At 43.5% G+C, this 16,489-nt stretch overlaps 1 protein-coding gene across 4 annotated transcripts in view; it reads left to right on the forward strand.

Annotated features, from left to right (window-relative positions):
- Positions 1 to 16,489, forward strand: part of LOC138762669 (high mobility group protein HMGI-C-like) — a 187,845-nt gene that overhangs the window by 146,247 nt on the left and 25,109 nt on the right. For all 4 annotated transcript variants that reach the window (XM_069936271.1, XM_069936269.1, XM_069936272.1 and 1 more), the window contains one exon: positions 3,488 to 3,526. In XM_069936271.1, the coding sequence (XP_069792372.1) occupies positions 3,488 to 3,526 (39 nt within the window). The remainder of the gene's footprint in view (positions 1 to 3,487; positions 3,527 to 16,489) is intronic.

Raw genomic sequence — 16,489 nt, forward strand, 5'->3', positions numbered from 1 at the left:
CAGGCCTGTCACAAGTAAAAAGTATGTCTGACCAACATGTTACCCAGTCCCCTCTCTCTTCCCTCATTGGGATCTGACATTGACAACAACTCTCCTTAGTTGGTTTTTGATCCGTGCTTTGAGAAGGGAAAGGACTAGAAGGAAAGATCAAGTTGTTCCTTTCAGTTCTTCTAAGGCCCAGAACACTTCGGCAAGTAAATGAAGGACAGTCACTTTCACATGGCAGGGAACACATCAGCTAGTGGCTTATGCACAGGGCGATCCCAGGAAGAGCAATAGCATGAATGATTTGAATTAAGCAAGGGATAATGGGCAGCCTACACCATAGGGAGTGCCAGGGAAACAGGACCTGGGTTTGAAATGCCGACCATTCTTTTTCTCCCACTGATGCTGCTGAGTTCTTCCAGGTGATCAAGTCCTGTAACACATCCAACGGATCTCTGAATTGAGAGGTTAATTGACCACTGTGGGCTGGTCAATGACAGTGTTGGGAGAGCTGACAGAAAGGTGTGGAGAATTAGGTAGAATTAAAGCAATTGGGTGGTGCAGACTTGGACAATCTGCTACATTGACACATTTTTCACTGCTGCAATGAAATGATGGAAGGGATGGACAAGATAGAAGTAGGGAGGTTGTTTTCACTGTGAGGTGAGACTAGAACTCAGGGACAAAGCCTCGAGATACTGGGGAGTAGATTTACGACTCAGAAAAAGAGGAACTGCTCCTGCCAGAGTAATGAATCTGTGTAAGCAGTGGAGGCTGCCTCATTGAATTATTTTAAGTCACAGAGAGATGGATTAAATTTTTATTTACAATACGGTAGAAGCCGATTCTGGCTTTTGAAACCTGTGCCACCCAGTTACACCCAATTAGCCTCCCAACCGTGTATACTTTTGGAAAGTGAAGGAACACTGGAGCACATAGGAAAAACACAGTGGTCGCAGGGAGAATGTACAAACTTCATACAACCTGAAGCAAATTCAAACCCAGGTTGCTAACTTAGGGGTCTCCAAAGTGGTTGCTATCGATCCTGGGGGTTGGTGGGACTATCCATGAGGTCAAAAATGCCAGTGTTGGTGGGGGGAGGTTGGTCGATTGAACATTTAAAGTCGAAAAAATTGTAGAGCCCAAGTTCCCCGCTCCTGCTGGGAGTCCGAGGTGACTTCTTCGAGGCCGGCAGCACTGCACCCAGTATTGAGAACGGAATCACCATCACCGATGCTGAAGACTTGAACCCAGCTCCCTTCCACATCTTGCCAACCAGAAGCAAAGGTTTTTTTTTAACTGTTATTGTAATCACTTGCTTGGTTGATTTACAGATTTGTTACTTGGCAATTGGGGTGTTCTAACAAAGTTTGGGTCGTTGCTGGAAGGCCCGAACACCCTGCATATGGTATGCACTTTCCCTCACTTGTAAATACCTGGGGGTCTATGAGGGATCAAGAATTACATGAAAGGATCAATGGTCTAAAATAGTGATTCTTAACCTTTTTCTTTCCACTGACATACCACCTTAAGTAATCCCTATACCATAGGTGCTCTGTGATTAGTAAGGGATTGCTTAAGGTGGTATGTGGGTGGAAAGAAAAAGTTTAGAAACCACTGTTTTAATCATACCTAATATGTGCACAGTTTCATAACTCCAAAGGAAATGGACCAATGACAATTTTTCTCAAGCAAAATATTTCAGTAACATTTGGGTCTAGAGCAGTGATTCTCATCCTTCCCTTCCCACTCACATACCACTTTAAGCAATCCCTTACTAATCACAGAGCACCGATGGCATAGGGATTACTTAAAGTGGTATATGAGTGGAAAGAAAAAGGTTGAGAACCCTGTTTGGGGACCCCTTGTGCTAACTAACCATGCTGAATAGTAGGGGAACTAAGGGTTAATGCGAACAGGTGGATAAGTTGAGCTGAGCCTACAGCCAAGTGTTATTGAATGGTGGAGCAGGCTCGGTGGGCCAGATGACCTACTCCTGCTCCCATTTCTTATGTTCTTATGTCAGTGTAAATATTGTGCTAAATCACTGGAGTGCCTCAAGGTTTATAGCCTTTACCATCGGGTTTACATTTGCAGGCCTGATTCTGTTCCAAACCAATCAAAATCAGTTCTGAACAATTTCATGGGTATCTTCCGCCCACCCCCTCAAACAATCCCTTAACTTCAGTGTTGAATTACATCTCAGAAGTAGGACCCCTGATTGTCCAAGTCTGCCTCACCCAATTGCTTTAATTCTACCTAATTCTCCACACCTTTCTGTTAGCTCTCCCAACACTGTCATTGACCAGCCCACTAGGTTCAATTCACAGTGGTCAATTAACCTCTCAATTCAGAGATCTGTTGGATGTGTAACAGGACTTGATCACCTGGAAGAACTCAGCAGTATCAGTGGGAGAAAAAGAATGGTTGGCATTTCGAGCCAAACCCCTTGAGGGGTACCTGTCCCACTCATCCCACCAATCCCACCCTGTCCTGTACTAATCTCACTCAGTACTGATGAAGACTTTTGGCTCAAAACGTCAACCATTCTTTTTTTCTCCCACTGATGCTGCTTGACCCACTGAACTCCTCCAGCAGATTGCATTTGGCTTAAAATACGAGTTGTTGGGGCAGACCTCAAGTGCTCTGTAGAACGGTCACTTGCTCTACTTGGTCTCTCCGATGTAAGAAGAGGCAATATCAGGAGCATTGAATGGAGTGGACAGGTTTGGAGGAGGGTGAACGTGAATCTTTGCCTCATGCAGAAGGGCTGTTAAGGATATTGTGTCCTTCTAAGGGTTCTCGTCTGAATTCAGGGATGGTTGGTGCAGTTCAAAGATAGAATATGGAAAAGTACAGCACAGGGAGAGGCCCTTCAGCTCACCTGTCTGTGCTGAACATGATGTCCAAAACAATAAAAAACTTGCACCTGATCCATATCCTTCCATCCTCTTTATCTTCATGGGTTCATCTAGAAGCCTCATTAACACTACTATTGTATCTGCTTCCACCATGACTCCTGGCAGCCCATTCCAGGTGCCCACCATTCTCTGTGTAAAGTATTTGCCCTGCACTTCTCCTGCAAATTTCCTCTTCCTCAGCTTAAATGCATGTGCTCTTGTATCTTGTACGCTGGAAAAAGATTCTGACTGCACACCCTATTAATACCTCTCATAATTTCATAAACTTCTATTAGGTCTTTCCTCAGCCTTTGATGCTCCATTGAAAAAGACACAAGTTTGTCCAATCTCTCCCCATAGCTCATACCCTCTAAACTAGGCAATATGCTGGTAAACCTCTTCTACACCCTTTCTTATGTCTCCCTATCCTTCCTGTAATGGATGGAGCAAGTAGAATTGCACCTAGTATTCCAAGTGTGGCAGAACCAGTTTTATAGAGCTGCAACATGACTTCCTGACTTTTATCCTCAATGCCTTGCCAAGTGAAGCCAAGGATATCCAGATCATTTCTTGACTCTGATTTTTGTTTTTTTTTTTGTCAGCCTCAACGAACACAACAGGAAGAGCAGGAAGGAGCTCAGGTAAGTAGCAATCTAAAACCACTCTTCCCAATGCTATTGGAGATTTGATGACACACTGACGTGCCTTGAGATTAGCATGAGGCCACCTGACAATCTCACATTCAAGAAAAATCCCTTGATGAGGAGCACTGAAAATGCTATCACTGTTCACAAAACCCATCCCCTAACATCTGAACACAACTACCTGGCCTGATCTAATTGATCATTATCCACTCACACAAATCCCAGAGCAGCTGCATTGGAGCAGACAGGAAGATATGAATCTCGGAAATATTCCCAATTTCTTGAAAATGAATGCTCAGCATCTGCTGTGATCCCTGCACTCCAACCCAGATGTTGTTAACGAACCCTAATGGTGTCAAGGTGTTTGTTAATGGTGTTTGTAGATTGATTATAAAATTGCCTCAATTATCTTCTGCTGTGTGATATCAATCCCACTGCAACTACAATGTTCCATTTTGCAATTGTGGTGTATTGTCTAACTTACTGAATGTTTCCAGCATTTTCTGCTCTTATTTCAGATTTCTAGCATCTGCAGATTCTTGTTTTCCCTTTGATGATTGAATGTTTAAAACAGAATGAACTGAGCTGTAGGTGAACACAAAATCTGCAGATGCTGGGGTCTTAGTGCAATACACAAAAGTGGTGGAAAAACTCAGCGGATCGCTCAGCGTCCATGGAAAGCAAAGGGCAATTGGCGTTTCAGGCCTGAGCCTTTCTTCAGGAGTGCCAAAAATCAGGCAGGTCCCTGAATGGTGGAATTGTGAGGGAGGGATGGGAATGGGGAGGGAAGGGTGAGGAGCAGGTGATAGGTGGATACAGGTGGGTGGGAGATGGAGGAGAGGGGAGAGAGCTGAGAAGGATAATTGCTCGACTGTTTTGGTTTATTCTGCTGCTCATTTTGCACTTGCCAATAATTAGCTGCTCTTCTACACAATGAGTCTCCAGATTCTGTAAGAAATTGTGGCCACCATAAATTAATGTTAATTCCAGATTGTTTGCTTTTTCCTTCATCCCAGGCCCATTGTTATAAATTAAAGTGGTTTAGGATCATTAACATGTCACTGAAGATGCAATGCCTTCTTTCTTAAAGGGGCCACATCCTCCTCACTGAATTTTGTTAATCAGTGCCTGTGGGGAGTGTGGATCACCACAAACTTATTGTTTTGTGGCGGTGCATTGTTGGGCAGGTGGGTGGGAGTTTGATGTTGGTTGTATGTGGGTGAAGTAGGGTCTGAGGAAAAATTGTGAAAGTGGAATTCAAACACTAATGCAGATATGTGTGAAGGGATAAGTGGGTGTCAGTGTAATCAGAGCAGTAGGTCCTCAGGAAAGAGACCAAAGATATGGAGCTAGTTCAGTCCCTCTTGTTCTACAACAGCCCCCCTGGGCTCTACCAGCATATCAAGATGAATGTTACAGCTCAGGAGAGTGTTGTAGAGCAAGAGAGACTTGAGGGTACAGGTACATAGTTTCATGAAAGTGGCAACACAAGTACTCATGGTAGTGAACAAGATGTTTGACAGACATGCCTACATTGGTTAGGGAGCTGAGGGCAGGAGCGGGATGACATGTTTCAAATGTACAAGACATCACTGAGACCACACTTGGAGCCTTGTGTGCAGTTCTTGTCACCCACCTCCCAGAAAGATATCATTAAGCTGAAAAGGGTGCAGAAAAGATCCACAAGATTATTTCTGTGACTGGAGGGCTTGAATTATAAGGAGAGGCTGGGACTTTTCTCCCTGGAGTTTAATAAGGAGAAACATAATGAGGGTTTATAAAATCATGAGGGCCATAGATAAGGTAAATAGGCTTTTACCAAGGGGGAGGGGAATCTAAACCTTGAGAGCATAAATTTAAAGTGAGAGATTATTAAAAAGAGGGAAATGTTTTAAAAGGGACCTGAGGGGATCCTTCTTCATGCTGACAGTAGAGGGTGTGTGGAACTAACTGCCAGTGGCAATGACCAAGGGTGGGGGTGGGTACAATTGCAATGTTTAAAAGATGTTTAGACAGATACATGGAATTGAAATGTATAGGCAGATATGGGCCAAACTCAAATACATTGGATTAGCTTGGTTGGAATGGTCAGGTTGGGCCAAAAGGCTTGTTTGTATGCTGTAGAACTCTATTACTTTCTGGCCATCAATAAGAAACTGAACTGGAGTATCGTTAACACAATGTGCTTGCAAGAGCAGGTCAGAGGCATGGAATCCTGCAGTGAGTAACTCTTCTCCTCACTCTTTAAAACTTGTCCATGTTCTCCAAGGCTCCAGTCAGGGGTATGATGGAACACCCTCCTCTTGCCTGGATGAATGAAGTTTCAACAACATTTGAGAGGCTCAACATTATCCAGGATGCAACAGCACACTTGGTGGATACCATGTCCACAAGCATTTACTCACTCCACTGATGCATAGTAGCAAGTTTGTAGCATCATAAAGATTCAAGATTATTTCATTGTCATGTAATAAAACAGAAAATGTGATATTACATGAACTTTCCTTTAGTCCACCCTAAGGCAGACGAAGATTCACTGTCAGCAGAAATTGCCCAGCGTCCCTAACAGCCAGAGAAAGAGAAGCAAAAGAGAGTCGTTCTCCCCCCCCCCCCCCACTTCCGAGTCACTGAATATCCATGGCTTCAGCTTCAGTGCTCCCACAGCCTCCAAAGCCAAACTGCCTTCAGTCTAAACATCAGTACCCGAGCTCCAGGTGCAGACTACTGGCACAATCAGGAAGCCTCCAGTGCCCTCTCACATCCTGGTTCAGATACCTGGTACCCCTTCAGCCAGTGCAGAAGCCTACAGCCTGTGCAGGTTCCTTGCCTCAAATCACCAACAGCCTGCCACCTGTGGGTTCTTCTAACTCAGAGCACCTCTTTGCTCTGCCATGGTCACCAACGCTGTCCCATTGGTCATCTCCCCTGCTTCTCCTTCTCAAACAGAGAATGGTCTCCCTATTTTCTGGTGCCCTGAGCCAACCCACTGCTCCCTCAGAGCCTGCAACCCCTCGAGGACATTGCTAAGCATAGGTGTCGCCATGATGGGTCGAGACCTTGTGGTCACAGTGCATCTACAGGATGCACTGCAATACTTCACTATAACTCCTTAGATAGCACTTTCCATCCTACCCCTCTACCAGCTGGAAGGACAAGGGCAATGCAAGCATGGGGGACATTACCTCACGGAAGTGGCCCTCCCAGCCCCACACCATCCTGACCTGGAAATATGTCATTGTTCCTTCACTGTCGTTGGGTCAAAACCCCAGAACTCCCTCCCTAACCACATTGTGGGTAGATCCACACATCAAGGGCTGCAGGGATTTAAGAACGCAGCTCCTCACCACCTTTTCTAGGGAATTCAGAGATAGACCATTAAAATGTTGGCTCGGCCAATGAAGCCCACATCCCTTGAATGGAAAAAACAGCAATTAGAAATAGACAATAAATGGCAGCAACATCCTGTCCTGTAAAGGAATGTATAATTTTTAAAAAGTCATCCTTGTTCTTGCAAGAATACAAATGGTTACAGATTAGAAGTGGAGCCTGGGGGTTTGTGGATGGGCCGGAAATGGTTAAAAAAAAGCCACAAAGACACTTTGAGCATTGAGCCCATAGTCTTTTAAAAACCACTTTGGTGTTCTGGATGACCTCTTTTTTTAATAAATCATTCTCGCGAAGGTTTTCTTGAATAATATCTGTTTCATGTGGTCCTCATTGTGATTAATTCAACACAGATGGGAAATCCATTTGAAAGCACAAAGAAAGGTGGGTGGATGGGCAAGGATTATAGGGGCAGATATCACCACAAACTCAGTGATCTGACCCCTCCACCCCTTGCCTCCGAATTATTATTGGGTGGCAGTGATGGAGGATATTGTTAGCCTCTCTAGTGATGGTCAAGGAGTTGTGATTAATAGCTTAAGCTCTCTCTCTTCATCCCTCCTCAGAAAAGGGGAGGGTCCTGCTGGATATTCTTCAAAATAATCAAAGGCTTTGATTGGATAGAAAGACATTGGTGAGGTCAAATTGGTGAGAGCACCCTGGACCAGGACACGGCAGGCCAGGTGGTCAACTTCATCCAGGAACTCCCATCGGAAGACATGTTCACTGCCTTCAAGGACTTGATGATCGAGACCTTCAGGCACTCATGGCGTGAGAGAGGGGCATGTCTGTTCCACCTGGACAGGCTAGGGGACAGGCCCCCATCAGTCCTCAGGAACAAGATGCCACAATACCAGTATTGTGCGCAGTGTTGGTCACCTAACTACAGGAAAGCTATCAATAAGACTGAAAGAGTGCAGAGAAGATTTATAGGGATGCTGCGTGGATTTGAGGAGCTGCGTTCAGGCAAAGGTTAAACAGGTTAGGACTTTATTCCTTGGAGCATCAGAGAATGACAGGAGATTTGATACATAATTATGAGTGTTAGGGTGAGAGTCAATGCAAGCAGACATTTCCCACTGAGGTTGAGTAAGACAATATCAGGAGGGCATGTGTTAAGGGTGAAAGGTGAGACATTTAGGCATAAAATTAGAGGGAACTTTTTCATGCAGAGACTGATGAGAGTGTGGAATGAACTGCTAGCTGAAGTAGTGAATGCAGACTCAATTTCAACATTGAAGAAACTGAGAAGTGATGGGAGAGAGAACAGGGGTCTAAGAAGGCCAGCTCTCTGATAGGAGAAGAAAGGGAAAGGAGTGGAAAGCTGGGGAAAGGGAGACAGATGGGGGGAAAGAGGGAGACTCGGGGAGGGGAACTGATGGAAATTAATATTGATGCCACCTGGTTGGAAACTGCTGAGACGGAAATGAGCAGCCATGTCAATGTGGCAATGGGGTGTGGAATTAACGTAAAACAAGCATCTGCAGACCCTGTAATTATAACAAAAAACACAGAAATGCAAGTGGAACTCAGCCAGTCTCACAACGTCCAAAGGAGGTAAAGATATATTACCAACGTTCAGGCCTGAGTCCTTCCTCAAGTTATGAGCAAAAAGCAGGCAGGGGCCTATAGTAAAAGCCTGGTGCAAAGGGAAGAAAAGGAAGGGGAGGCATGCAGACCAACTGGAAAAATAAAAGAGAGAGAGGGAAAGATAGGAGTGGAGAAACAGGAGTGTTGATATTATTGCCATCCAGTGGGAGGGTGCCCAGATGGAATATGTCATTCTTCCAATTTGAGAGTGGTTTTAGTCTGGCAGTGCATCAGACGATGGACAGACATGTCAGCAAGGGAATGGAGTTGGGAATTGAATTGAATAGCCACTGGGAGATCCCCAATATTGTGGGGGACAGACAAGATGCGCAACTAAGTGATTTCCCAGTCTGCATCCAATCTCTTGATGTAGAAGAGACCATAATGGGAGCACCAGGTTCACAAGTGAAATGTTGGTTCACTTGGAACATCCGTTTGAGATCCCAAATGGTCATGAGGGAGAAGGTATGGGCTTAAGTGAAGCACCTCCTATGGTTATAGGGGTAGGTGCCAAGGAAGAAATTGATGGGAATGGAGGAGTGAATGAGGGAGTCACAGACAGAGAGAACGGTCCCTGCAGAAAGCTGAGGTAGGAGGAGAAGGGACAAAGTGCCTGGTAGTGGGATCACATAGTAAGTGGCAGAAATGGCAGTATTTCATATGCTGGATCTAGAAACTGGTGAGGTTGTGGGTGAGGACAAGGGGAATCGTGAAGATGTCTGATGAGAGTTTGTCTCCTGAGATGGAGACTGAGAGATTGAGAAAAGGGAGAATGTTGTTTGAGAAGGACCAAGTGAATTTTGGGTCAGGGTGGAAGCAACAAAGTGGATAAAGTCGATGAGCTTATCGTGGGTACAAGAGGCAGCACCAAATTAGTTATCGATATAGAGGAAGAAGAGTTGAGGGGGTTTGCCTGTGCAGGCTTGTAGCACAGACTACTCCACATAGCCAACAAAAAGGCAGGCATTGCTGGGACCCATGCGGGTACCCATGGCTATCGTTTTGATTTGGAAAAAGTGGGTTGAGTTCAAGGAGAAGTTACTGAAGGTGAGGACAGATTTTGCCAGCCGGAAGAGGGAGATGGTAGAGGACTGGATGGATCTGTGGTTGAGAAAAAAAAACAAAGGGCTTTGAGGCCTTTAGAATTGGAGGTCTAAAATAATTGGATGTTCATGATAAAGATGAGTTGTCAAGTTCTGATAACTGGAAGTTAATGAAGTAATGGAGGGCATATGAAGTATTCCAGATGTAGGTGGGAGGAACTGGTCGAGGTAATCGACTGCTAGTTCAGTGGGGCATGAGCACGCAGACATGATTGGTCTTTTAGGTCAATTGGGTTTGTGGATCTGGGGTAGGAGGTAGAACCTGGAAGTACTGGGAAACAGTGAGATTGGAGGCCATATGAGAGAGATGACTGGGAGTGATGAGTTCAGAGAGAGTGCGGTGGTGAGTTTTTCATGATACATTGGTTTGATAAATAGTCAGCCAGTGGGAGGACCTTGTTGCAGCAGACAGAGTGAAAGCACTCAAAGCAATGATTCCCCCAGTCCAGTCCAGTCTAGTCTCCTTGATATTGAGGAGATCCCATCGGGAACACAGGGAGCAATAAATGACCCCTACAGATTCTCAGATGAATTTGTGTGAAGTACAGATGGACTTGTGATAATACAGAGTTGTCAGTAATCAGAAGTAAAACATACTCAACTTGCACATTTTGTGCAGACATGGAAGACAGAGGTAATCCATTAAGATGCGATGCTTTAATTATCGAACCATGAGTTCAGCCAAAGACCTTAACCATTGTAGCAATATTTCATACCACGTCCATGAACCAGTAAATTGATACAAGAGTGTATTTTGAACATACCAACCTTTGACTGTTGGCACACTAAGAAAAAACCTTGACATATTCCCCTTAGGATAAATCAGTACCTTGATGGAACAATGAAGAATTGGCTCTATTAGATTTCCTAATCTACACTGAAGAAAAAGTTCATCAATGATCTGCAGTCAAGAGGCTTTTAGGGAGCACTGATATACGCTGTGATAGATTTTTAAACAAATATTGAAAGTGATATTATTCAATCTGAAACCTGGGTCTTCAATCAGAATAAAACAAACCTAAGGTAGGAATTGGCCTCAGTTGAGTGGGAAGCTACATTTGAGTCCAAAGGTAGTAAAACAATCATTTGGCTAATATTTAAATTAATATATTGTATACATGTTATATGGATCCCTTTTTAAGGCAAAAGAAACCACAAGAAAAATGTGCTATCAAGGGAAGTTAAAGATAGTTTATGATCAAAGGAAAAGATCCATCATTGCCAAAAAAAGCAGCAAAGATTGCTGAGAAAATTTCCAAATTCAGCCAAGAAGGAGGTGGGACATTGATAAGGAAGGGGAAAGCAAAATACAAGAGGAATCTCACGGGAAAATAGAACAGGCTGTAAGAGGTGCTGGAGATCGCCAAGGAAAAATTAGATGGTTGATGTGAGAATTAACTCACTGAGTGAGGCATGAGAAAATTTATTTGTAAAACTAGTTCAGTGAGAAGAGTGCTTCTGAGAGGTTATCTCAAACATTCATACAGCCTTGTAAAGTGCACAATTTTCAGAGTATAGAGTTGCAATGAAAAGAAGGGTCAAATAGCATCAAACACTGTAGCTTTCAATCAATAGCTTGATGGCTGCAGAGTAAAAACTGTTTTTAAGCCTGTTGATGAACACTCTCATGCTCTTAAGCCTTCTCCAGGATGGAAAAAGGGATGTATGTTTGTATGTTGGCTGTCTTTCTTAGGCAGTGGGAGATAGATGTGGAGTCCATGGAGGGGAGGGAAATCTGCATGATGTTCTGAGTTACATTCACTACCTCAATAGCTTCTTCCAAACTTGAGCAGAGCAGCTGCTGTCCCATGCTGTGATGCACCTGTAGAAGTTGTTCAGACACAATGGGAACATGCTGAATGTCTTTAGTCTCCAAAGAAAGTAGAGACATTGGTGTTTTCTTGACTGTTGCATTACATACTTGCCCCATTCAGGTCATTGAAGTTATTTATTTCTAAAAATGACATACTTCAGTGCCATTAACGTAGATGTGGCTCGATCAATAACCACAAGCAGACGCAAAGCTAGTAGTTAAAGGCTTTAATATTCAGAAACATCGGGCATGTCTTTACATGCTGCTGGCCCAGGTCCAAGGCTGGTATGAAGGGAGGAGACTAGGGCTATCAGCCTTTATTAAGGAATCTTACAGGGAGGAGTTACAGGGATGGAGGCGGGCCAGCCTGTACGGTGGTCCAGTGAGGTCATGCCTGTACGGTGGTCCAGTGAGGTCGTACCTGCACTACCGTGTTCCACCACAGTTGACAGGATTCAATCCCCTCTCTTAAAGTCAATGATCATCTCCTTTTTCCTTATTGATGCTAAGACAGATTGTTATCTTGGCACTATGACACTAGACTTTCAGTGATATTCAGAGGAATTGAAAATGCTTTGTTGACCTTCACAGAAGCACACGTGGGTAACTTTTTTTACACAGGGTGGAGGATGTATGGAACAGTCTGCCAGGTGGTTGAGGCAGGTACTATTGCAATGTTTAAGAAAAGAATTAGATGAATATATTGACAGGGTGGGTTTCGAGGGATATGGACCAAACACAGGCAGGTGGGACCAGTGTGGGTAGGACATTTTGGTTACCGTGGGCAAGTTGGATCATAGGCCCTGTTTCCATGGTGTATGACTCTAAATCACCATTAGCAAAATAAAAATCAGTGGAGCAGAAATTAACGGAAGACAAAATAAAATCCCTCGGACTCGATGGGGTTTGAAAGAAATAGGTGCAGAGAAGTAATTGTGAAGTAATCTTCCAAAGTTTTGTGTGTTTTAAAATGATTCTCACAGGTTGGACGATAATGAATATAATGCCACTACTTAAATAAGGATGAAGGGGATACAAGAAGGAAGTAGAGGCTAGATAATCTGTCGTCAGTAGTAAAGAAAATGCTGGAATCTACATAGAACATTACAGCCCCTCAGCCCCCAATATTGTGCTGAACATAGAACCATAAAATATTAATGCACAGAACAATGGCGTCACTAGGGTCGGTGTCACCCAGTGCAGTAACTTTTGGTGTCACCCTCCACCATGGCCCTCCTCTCATACCAGACCATACAGAATCCTTAGTAATGTTTTTTGTACAAAGATTACTCGTAAGTTGTAATTCTCATATATCATTGAACGTAATGGCAATAGTTGTGAGATAAACAACTATCAAAATTAAAGTTATACCTTTAAATGACAATACTATTCACACAGCTGCAACGAAGACAATGGCAGCGCGTGCTTGTAACACGTGCAGACAATACCACGTGATTCTAAGCATAATTGTAATTGGGTAATAATGAAAGCTCTGACCAGAGCACATGAGCAGGTTCAAAAAGTAAATTAGCATAGAGTTTTAGCCTTTTAGGTATATTGACGTATGTAAGCTGGGCTTTTTAAAAAATGGTTTTGTTGTTATAACTAACTACTGGAATATTTTTATAAAAAATAATACATTTCTGCTGAAACACTGGATGCACTGACAAACTATTATTCCGCCTCGTCCCACTGTTCTGCACCCAGCCCATATCCCTTCAAACCCCTCCCATCCATGTACCTGTCCAAATTTTCCTTAACTATTAAAATTGAGCCTGCACTCACTTCTTCAGCTGGCTGCTATTCCCATTACCCTCTGTGGGAAGAAGTTTCCCCTAATATTCTCCTTAAACGTTTCCCCTTTCACCCTTAACCCAATGTGCCAAAGGTCTTTTTCTGACCCTATCTATCAGCAATGTCACTTTTGTCTTGTCAAAATGCAACACCTCATCCATCCATCCATCCATCTGTCATTTTCAGTCCATTTTTCCACCTGATACAGGCCCATCTGCAAAGCTTTGAAAGCCTTCCTTGCTGACAACTACATCTCCAATCTTTGTGTCATCTACAAACTTGCTGACCCAGTTTACCACATTATCATCCAGATCATTGATATAGAATACAAACATAGATGATCAATGCAAATCTATTGTTAAAGATGTGGTAACAAGTTTGGGTAGAGTCAATGTGCATTTCAGAATCTGTTGGTTTATTAAGATGATAATAAGCAGAGCAGATAAAGGCCAATAAATTGGTGTGCTCTCCTCAAGATTTCAGAAAACCAATAACATTGCAGGCAAGAGATTATTAAAAAACCATTGGAGTGTATAATATAGAGATAAAGCATTGGTGTGGGTTGAGGAATGCAGCAAGATTAAATAAACCATTCTCAAAATGGAGGCTGTGACCCAATTAGTGATTGTTTGCAGAAATATATGGTATTCTATGCCAAATAGAACTTTCTGCTGATGCAGAAATGAGTGGCAATGTAGGTTGTGAGGAGAATGCAGAACAGCAGAGAAGGTAAATTAAACTGGCAGACATGTAGCAAATGCAGTGTAATTTGGTAAAATGAGAAGTGGCTCACTTTGTTATCAAGGTATGTAAAAATGTCGGCAGGCATTTGGGTTTTGGCACCTGCCAACATTTTACCATACCTTGATGAAGGGTTCAAGCTCGAAATGTTGGTTGTGTATCTTTACCTTTGCTGTATAAAGTATACTGTTTGACCTGCTGAGTTTCTCCAGTACTGTGTATTTACTTAAACCACGATGTTTCCAGACTTTCGTGTTTTACTACTGCTGAACTGTGGATGGGTTGACTAGCTGGACTCACAAACAGAACTTTCTCACTGTACACATGACAATAAACTTGAAATAACATGTAAACCATTTTAATTACTGCTATGCCAGGCTTGTTGCATGAGACATTAGACAGATGGGGCCAAAACTGTCTTGGGTTTATAAGACTGAGAGGTATACTCATTAAAATGCACAAATCGCTTATGGGAGTAGAGAGTAGATGCAGGGATGATGCCTCCCACGCTGGGGAGCCTGGAATCAATGGCCACATTCCCAGGACCGGAATCAGTGAAATTTGATCTCCAGGAATTTGGAATTCTGTACCCAATAAGGCTGAATTGGCTCTGTCAGAATAAATTCAAGGCAGAGATTGGCAGATTTTTAGATTTAATTTAATTTAGAGATACAGCACAGTAACAGGTCCTTCCGGCCCACAAGCCCACACCACCCAAATACACCCATGTGACCAATTAACCCCTTAACCTTGTATGTCTATGGAACGTGGGAAGAAACCTGAGCATTTTAGCACAGGATAGCAGCATTGCAGTAAAATTCTGGTCATGGTCTTATCCAGGGAGGAAACCTTTTACCATGTGTAGGCCTGTTGGTGAGTCAGTGGTTGAATGGTGGGCCTCACTGATTTCTTGATGGCATTGGACCGGGGTGGGGGTGGCATTGGAGTCAGACTGATGTGGGGGGTAATGTCGCCATCGGACACAGAGGGTGGCAGCAGTGGTGCTGGACAGGGGGAGGGGTGGCAGCGGCACTGTACGGATAAATTTGGATCGCGAGCTGAATTCAGCTCACAGGCCATAAGTTTCCCACCCCTGGTCTTTATCAATGTTGGGGAGGCATGTCCTTCTACTATCGGAATCAGGATTTATTGTCATGAACAAGTTATGAAATTCGGTGTTTTGCAGCAGTATCCTATTATAATCAGCTTATGACATTGCTATAAAAATAAAATAATAACAGTGGATGAAAAGTAAGGCAGTGTCTAGTTCATTGATTATTCAGGAATCTGATGGCAATGGGAAAGAAGCTGCCCTTGTGCCATTGAGCACTTGTCTTTAGGCTCCTGTACCTTTTCCCCAATGGTAGCAGAGTGAAGAGGGCCTGGGTGGTGGGGGTCTTTGAGGATAAAGGCTGTTTTTTTTAAAGACACCGCCTCATGTAGATGTCCTCGATGGAGTGAAGTCTGGTGCCTGTGATGTCGCAGGCCGAGTTAACTGCTCTCTGGAGTTTACTCTTGTCCTGAGAGTTGGCGCCTCCATACCAGGCAGTGACGCAACCAGCCAGAATGTTCTCCATGGTACACCTGTAGAAATTTATGAGAGTCTTTGGTGACATACCGATTCTCCTCAGATACCTCACAAAGTATAGCCGCTGGCGAGCCTTCTTCATGATTGCATCAACGTGGAGGCTCCAGGATAGATCCTCAGAGATGTTGACACCCAGGAATTTGAATTTCTTGAATTTGAATTTCTTAGCACTACTGAGCCCTCGATGAGAACTGGGAAACATGGTTTTGCTAACATTGAGCACAAGATTGTTGATGTGATACCACTCAAAGCGCTGATCTATCTCCCTCCTGTATGCTTCCTCGTTGCCGTTTATGATTCTGACAACAACTGTGATGTCATGGGCAAACTTGTAGATGGCATTGGAATTGTGCCAGGCCACACAGTCATGGGTGCATAATAAGTAGAGCAGTGGGCTAAGCACGCACCCTTGTGCCGTGCACTTTCCATTGTTAAGGGCCCTGCCTCACATGGGAAAGTAGCGATCAAAGAATAATGATGTTCACTTGGAATGGCATTGGTTGTAGAATTAGATGAGGGATTTTTTTTTCTTTGGTTTCTGATGGAAATCAATTAAGTAAACATGGAAAAGGGAACTGCAGGGGTTTGAGGGGATAAGCCCATTTTGAAAACCAGCCAGAAACAAAAGAGTTTGTAATCATTCATCTGTGAGATCTGAACCATTGGCAAGGCCCATTCCTATTTGCTCCTGAACTGAGGAGGTAATTAACAGCAGCCACATCGAAGTGCTTGGTGTCACACATACCTCAGACAAGGTAAGGAATGCAGATTTTCTTCCATAAGATTATAAAACTATAAGATATAGAGCAGAAGTTAGCCATTTGGCCCATCGAGTCTGCTCTTTATGAGACTTTGGTAGAGCAGAGAGGTATTTAAAATAATCCAGTTGCTCACCATTTCTAAGACTAACATTTCAACTTCCAGATTTATTTAATTACTTAAACTTA

The sequence above is a fragment of the Narcine bancroftii genome, chromosome 5 (assembly GCF_036971445.1).
Source record: "Narcine bancroftii isolate sNarBan1 chromosome 5, sNarBan1.hap1, whole genome shotgun sequence".
Taxonomy (NCBI): Eukaryota; Metazoa; Chordata; class Chondrichthyes; order Torpediniformes; family Narcinidae; genus Narcine; species Narcine bancroftii.